We start from the raw sequence: 7,486 nt of genomic DNA, 5'->3' as shown, positions 1-7,486 counted from the left end.
ATAACCCCAGAAGTCCTGCTGTTAAATTAATGTCAACAACTTTACTTTCTCTATACAGCAATCAACTGTTGACACTGGCCATTATGGACCCGCAGCCTAAAGGTCACCAGTTCAAATTACCCAGTCTGACAGGTAATAGTGAGGAAAGACATGGACGAAAGAGTGCATGCAGCCTGCTGCAGCAGAACTGGACTGGGGCTAAAGAGAAGAAACATCAATGAGGGATGAATGTTGAAAAAAAAACAAACTCTAACGGATATTTGCATATTTTAAATCTTAGGTTTGTAACTAAAAGCAGTTTGCTGCATCAACACTATGAAGTTACTGCTGTGCAAGTGTCCTGTCCTGTTGGTTTAGTGCTTGTTTGTCAGTGTGTGTTTATGACTGTGACCTGCAGATTAGAATTAGTATGAATCTAACTTGTGAAAATTGTGCCGATTCAAAATCAAACAAAGTTTACCATATTAGATGAAAGAAAACATAGATACAAGGACTTTTAGTGAACAGAAAGTGCACGCTACATGCACCCAAACATGTGGGTTCAACAAAGCCAATCAGAGCAGTTAAAATCCAGAAAATATCAGACTGTAAATTGACTTTGCAACACTAAATCGGATTTAATAGGTCAGAATGCTGCCGGGCTTGGACTAGAAGCATGTTTTTACATATTTAAAGGAGACTCTTTCTTTTGAGGAAGATCAGTGACATTTGCTCAGGAACCACAGTCGGTCTGACTTTAGGTAGAAGGTCACCACACTGACAACACAAGTAAATCTCACCTGCCCCCTACTGGTCACACACGTAATACAGTGTGAAACTACAACAACAAAAAAACAGACTTTCTGCAGCATCTTTGTCATGGAAAGCAAGTTAAAGAATTAGTTTTATTCTCTTCTTATAATGAATGTTATATGTGGGGAGTAGCCATGTGCGCAAACATAATGTACCTGTGGTGAAATATTTCAGCCTTTTCAGCAGGGAATTTATGACAGGATCAGGAGCTGTATTGCATCAAATGCAGAAGTTGCTCCCTGTTAGTCATTACACAGTCTACTGTACCCATAATGATGTGTTGTTAAAAAAAAAAAAAAAAAAAAACAACATTTTTTACCTAATGATTGAATGAATGAAAATATTTTTTTGACTTATTTCAGTCACATGAGAAAAGGTTACAGTGTGGAAGTTATCACAGACAGCAGAAGACAGAGCTGAGCGCTGAGTGGAGGAGAGGTGAAGTAGGATCTCTATTTTTCTCTGTGGTTTTGTCTTGTAACCTCCAGTTGCAGCCTGACGACATGGTTAGATGAACCAACCTGCCACCGATACAACAGCTGCACTGCAGAGCCTCTGTGTGATCTCTCAGAATGGACAACACTGGCTTCAATGAATATCTTTACTACTACGACCATGATAACACCACTGAAAATGGATCATTCGTGTATGATATCGGTTCCCCCCTGGACTGTCCAGACTCATACCTCCATGGCTCCAACATCTTCCTGCCTGTTGTGTATTACCTCATATTCTTGTCTGGGTTTTTGGGCAACCTCTTTGTAATCTTGGTTGTGGGCAGCAAGGGCAGAAAAAGTGGTCGCCTGGTGGACACCTTTGTTCTCAATCTGGCCTTGGCTGACCTCGTCTTTGTCCTCACGCTGCCTCTGTGGGCCGTCTCCGCCAGCCAGCACGGCTACTGGAACTTTGGACCAGCCGGGGACTCGCTGTGCAAGCTGAGCAGCTACATTATCGGCGTGAACCGCTTCTCCAACATCTTCTTTCTCACCTGCATGAGCATCGATCGCTACCTGGCCATCGTGAAGCTGATGGATTCCAGGTACCTCAGGAGCAGTAGGTGCATTCATGCCACCTGTGCTGCTGTCTGGCTGACTTCCCTGCTGCTCGGCATCCCATCTCTGGTGTACAGAAGAGTGGAGTCTATAGGTGACGGGCAGGCCTGTGTAGAAGACAACAGCACGGCTCTTTTCATCGGCATGAGCCTGACCATGACCTTCCTCACCTTTGTCTTTCCGGTGGTAATCATCGTGCTCTGCTATGGCACCATCATCATGCACCTCAACAAGCACCGTGTTGCTGCTGGAAACCCTCGAGCTCAAGCCCGCTGCAGGCACTCCCTCAAGATGGTCCTCTGCATCATCGTGGCCTTTGTGGTGTCCTGGCTGCCCTTCAACGTCTTTAAAGTCATCAACATCATCTCACAGCTCTCGGATCAAAGCTGTGACATGTTAGTGTGGCAAAGAAACGGGCTCCTCATCTCCTGCTGCCTGGCCTTCTTCAACAGCTGCGTGAATCCGGCCATTTACTTCTTCCTGGACCATCACTTCAGGCGACGGGCTGAGATCATGGTGAAGACCTGCCTGGGAAAACCAAAGTTACTGCAGAGCCACAACTCATCGGCTTCTTTCACCAACGGGGGCACTTCAGAGAGCTTTGCAACGAATGGGAGAACTCAGCTTCAGATGTTTAAGTAAGAGGAGAAGGCAGGTTATTCTTTAAATCTGTAGGCGGTAAAGTCACAGGTTTACTATCCCTTGAGACCTATGTGAGAAGTTTTTATGCTATTTTGTGCTGATCATTTAGCAAGGAAAGCTATGTGTGTTTTTTTTGTCCAGTTAATACAACATCGTGTATAATTTCTTTTGTCATACATTTCCTTTATTCAAATTTTGTACAAATATCAAACGTGTTGTTTATACTGCTTCTACTGAGCTACGTAGACTAGTACAGAGTATAGATGACAGTCTACTGATGATTAGTTTGTATAAGAACCTTTTTAAACATTTTTGCATGTAGCATTAATAGCTTACAGTTTTGTCATATTTTAGAGGAATAATAGAACATTTGTAGCAAAACTGACAGCTTGCATTATACTGAAGTCAGGATATTGATGATGTTGTGATTGTGAATGCATTTTTTTTTATGTTTTATATATTGTTGAGATCAAGTTGCATTTAAAAATAAAAGCTGGAAAAAACATTGTGTATGTGTATGTATAATAAAGCAGAATTCTTAAAAAAGACATCAGAATATTTTTTTGTCAGTGATTCTGGACACTTAGATTGTGCAGTGCAACAAGTTTAAAGTGACTTTGGACCAGAATTAACTTTTACACTTGGATCAGCAGTCCTGAAAAATCTAATGCAATATACAAAAAATCATTTAGATCTTATTGTATTTGAATATTGAAATAACGGGGAGGTTGAATTTAAGTGAGGCTTGTGAAGACTTAGAAAAGGTCAGTCTTTGTGTTATAATTATCCCATATTTATTAATACTTTGATATTCGAGGATTACAGGAAAGATTAGTTCTCCACAATACTGAAAATAATAATAATAAAAAGCAGTATTTGTGCATTTTCAAAAGATTTAATTTCCTAATACAAAATTATCCATTGTATGTGGATCGGTAATTGGTTTTATACTGTAATTTTGATCTTTAAATATAAAGTAGAAATATGAATATTTTAAAAATACATGCTGATATATTCCTCAATGCCGATGTGTTGAATAAATTTTCTGAACTCTTTGCTTAAAAAAAACTGGTCAAAGAACGTTTTTTGAAGTATAAATGACACTTTTTTCCAGATTTTGTAGAATATTCAGATTTCTAATAAGTTAAATAACTAATTACACAACTGTATTTCAAAAACTGAACAAACTTCTCCCCCATGATAGAGACAAAATAATCTCTTTGATCTGATGAAAAAACACAAAAGCACTGTCTGTGTTTTGCCTGCTGAAAAAAATATAAGATCTGGTGAATGATTTTATCTCCCTCTCAGGCTTGATGTTATCTTTTAAGTCTGCCAGGAACTCCTGCAGTGTGTGAATCTTCTCAGCATTACAAAGGGCAATGAAAAAAAAATAATTAAAAACAGATTGTGCAGGCTCCTCTGCAAAACTCCAGTGGAAATAAGAAATTTGAAGGAGTTTGTAAAGTCCTACTTTTGTGTGTGAATTTTGCAATAAAAACCAACCAGGGAAGGGAAGGTGAAAAGGAGAAAGAAGTTGCCCTTAATCATACCAGAAGACACTCGAGTGGCAACTTAAAACAAACCAACACAGGCAATTGCAACAGGAAACAACAGTTTTTTTAGAATGTAAGAGGGCAGAAATTCTCACGTGAAATTTGAAACTGCTTCAAACCATGAAAACGACCCACAGGCAGAAACTCTCGATGAGATTCACTTTAAAAAGCTTTCAGGCTACAACTTGCCTCCTACAGCAAGATAACATCTGGCATCTGTGATGTCTCCTGAGAGGAAATCTGCATGTAAAACACTTCTAACTCTGTCCCAGTCTCTTTGTAAAAACAAAAAGAAAACTTGTTTACCGTCTGACCATGAAGAGCAGCCACTGAGGCGCGCCTGCACCGCTGCATGTACTTTCTCACAAGTCAAAGGTATTCGCATGATTGTCGAGGCCAAGTCAGGTATTTGAAAGTTCAAATGGTCATGTGTGCCCACTTGTTTTCGCTTGAACAAGCCTCATGAATCAGATGGTTTCAGTACTGAGAAAAGGAGTTCAGGTGCCAGTCAGCGAGTGAAAGAGATCAGGAATTTCCCTTCTCCTGTCGGAAAAAGTAGTCGACCACAAAGCTGTCTGAAGCGTCTGACCTTGTAATGACCAGGTCAGAGATCAATGGTGCCTGCTGATGATTGTCAAACTGCATTTTGTTGTTTCTCACATTGACTTTTTAAAATGAATGCACACACATGCATGTACAGTACAATCAGGTGCAGAAAATCTGTCCCAGCATAAATGAGAAGTATTTAAGTGGATTCACTTGCAGGAGCTGCATGTATTTTGCAACACTTTGCAATTTAAAAAAACAGAAAGAAAACACACACCCTTCCAGAGAGGTACTGGTTATTTCAAACAGAAAGAAACTTTAGTGGAAATTAATACATCAGACTTTGCAACTTTACATCCCCCTTTTTTTTCAATTTCTCCTACCAGACAACACTTTCTGAAACTTTAAAGAAATCTCTCTCCAGCTATGTTTTACATTTTGGATAAAATTATATTTCTTTTGTTTTTATTTCACTGCTGATTGCATTATTGGTTTGCACTGTTAACCTGAGTAGAGACGTGCACAGCCTTCACACATACACAGAAAGCAGGAGAAGTACCAGACGTTGCTGCTTTGAGGTTTGTCTGCAGAAGACGCTGTCATGCTCGATTTGTTAACTCAGTAGATTGTTTCTCAAAGATGAAATATGGTACCAGGAATATATGCTGATTCATTTTTGTTCACACATCTTTTTGTATTACATATTTAATTTTCACGTGTTTCTCAGACTTAATCTGTGAACTCAGAAGGTAACCGTTGCTGTGATTAACTATTTTTCCCCATGTTGATGTGAGCTTAATGTTAAAGGTCAAGTGGACCGACAGTAAGAGGCTCATGCTTAAATGATGTATGTACAACTACTTTATGTTGAATGGTATTTAACTCTAACAGATTATCAAACATGCCTACGTAAAAAAAGGAAATGTCAATCCAACCTAATTAGCTGAACATTTTTTGAAAAAATCTTTTTTTAATGAACAGTAAAGAACTGCAAACATTGTTACCTCTGAATGATAATTAAATAAAATACATAACAGCCCTTTTACAATGCAGTGTTTGTCATAAACTCAACTTGCTTATCCTATAAAATACAAAATCCACATTTTGTAAATTCTAAACAATAACCCTTTGATAAATAGCTGTGCATTTTATTTAATTATTATTAAAGGGAAATTTTAATTTCTATAACTAAAGCAAAAACAGTTGTGGAATAAATATCAGCAATTAAGACTAAACTCCTCCGAGAATGGGTCAACTTTACCGTTACTCTGCCAGTCTGGTACACACAGAATGAAAGGTCAGACCTTGGCACTGAGAGCGTTATGACGCTTTTCCTACGCTTGAGCTGCCAGTTTCTGTCACTGTTCATGGTGAGACGATAAACTTGTCATGTTCTCACACCATTAAGGCAGTTCCCTCTCCTGTGGTTGTCAGGTTCTCATTGTGAAACTCAGATTGTTTGAGTGAAATCAGTCATGCTCGTATGCCATATTTGTGACACATGAACTTGCTGTCAACTTGCAAAATGAGTGTTATTGCTAAGTATTTTTTACATACAGATAGATACAGGTATACAGGTAAATTATTGTAAAACTATAACGGTTACAGCAACAAAAAAAATGTCAAAAATAGGAGCAGCAAGAGATGCTGATGTTATACTGAAATAGAGCAAATCAGGCCTGCTAGAATTGTTAATTTCAGATCTTGAAAATGTTTTTTAATAACATCATGTAGCTTCTACTACAGTGTAATACTTGGTTTTGTATGTGACAACAGTATTCACGTGACTAAATGACTCTATTGCTTGTGCTGCTCTTACACTGTGTTGTAGCATTTATTTTTAACCTGGAGCTGCCTATTATTTTGTTTATGTTCAGGGTTATTTTAAGGTGGTGTTACAGCTAAATGGTACAAATTTTGAAACAAGCTCAGTAAAAAAAAAGAATGTACCATAATTATGCTACTAAATACAAACAGCTATGAACTGCTTTGTGTGAAGTAAATAAAACTGTGAATAAACACACACGGATTCAAGATACTGTCCTATTAGTCATATTTTGATGCCCATCTTCACATGTAGCTTAATTTAGAAATGAAACAGTACTGCACATAAAGGTGTGCATCATTTTAGCAGCTTAACCACTAGCATGTATACATGTACGCTCACATCATGCCAACGCTGCAGCACTCGGATGAAACAACTGACTGTGGTTTCCTTGTTCCTCAAAACTTCACCTCAAGTTTGCACAAGTGACATTTATTGTTTACAAAGCTGATGTTTCATGTGAACTTTAAATATAAAAACAGACTACATCTGTGCATTGTGTGCAGCTCTTTTTCTTTTTGTTGTACTAGTTTTTGTATTTACTGCTGTAACACTGAAAATTTCCCCGCTGGGATCAATAAAGGTTTAATCTATCTAAAAAAGTTCACATGAAGGAGTCAAAATCATACATTTAAAGAGAGACTTCATTTTTATATTTTGTGAGCAGACCTGTCACCTGGTGCCTCTGATGAGGTTTAACAATATCTCCTGTGCAGTATTTTTACCCTCTGGACACACATAAATGTACGCAAACTGCATTTTCAGCCATAAACATGTTTTTCTGCAATTCTAGTCCTTCTTACAATTGCAAATGCAAATTGAATCTATCAAAGGACCATCGTTTACAGATTTATTTACAACAACTAGGTGCCTGGAAAATAAAACCACATAGACTGATGTGGTTAGATTGTGTTGTCTGCAAGAAACGAGGAAGTACAGACACAAAAAAACAGGCTTTGTTTACCATTAGATAAGGACTTCATCCTCTGTCAATGAGAAGTTAGAAGAAAATGAGATATTATCTGTCACGGTGAAGTACAGTGTGAATGTTTTAACTGACCAATCTCACACAT

The 7,486-nt window shown here is 38.2% G+C and overlaps 1 protein-coding gene across 1 annotated transcript; it reads left to right on the top strand.

Moving 5' to 3' along the window:
• The first annotated feature begins 211 nt into the window (after positions 1-211).
• gpr25 (G protein-coupled receptor 25) lies at positions 212-2,994 on the top strand. Its single transcript, XM_023287176.3, has one exon. It carries the CDS (start codon positions 1,365-1,367, stop codon positions 2,484-2,486), a length of 1,122 nt encoding a protein of 373 aa, XP_023142944.1. The 5' UTR covers positions 212-1,364; the 3' UTR covers positions 2,487-2,994.
• Positions 2,995-7,486: the final 4,492 nt, after the last annotated feature.

The sequence above is a fragment of the Amphiprion ocellaris genome, chromosome 5, assembly GCF_022539595.1.
Source record: "Amphiprion ocellaris isolate individual 3 ecotype Okinawa chromosome 5, ASM2253959v1, whole genome shotgun sequence".
Classification (NCBI taxonomy): Eukaryota; Metazoa; Chordata; class Actinopteri; family Pomacentridae; genus Amphiprion; species Amphiprion ocellaris.
The sequence above is the reverse complement of the archived record's forward strand: the minus strand, read 5'-3'. Positions and strand labels throughout refer to the sequence as shown.

Excerpts from the sequence above, each read along its gene's own strand:
- gpr25 (XM_023287176.3), top strand. The coding sequence starts at position 1,365 with ATGGACAACACTGGCTTCAATGAATATCTTTACTACTACGACCATGAT.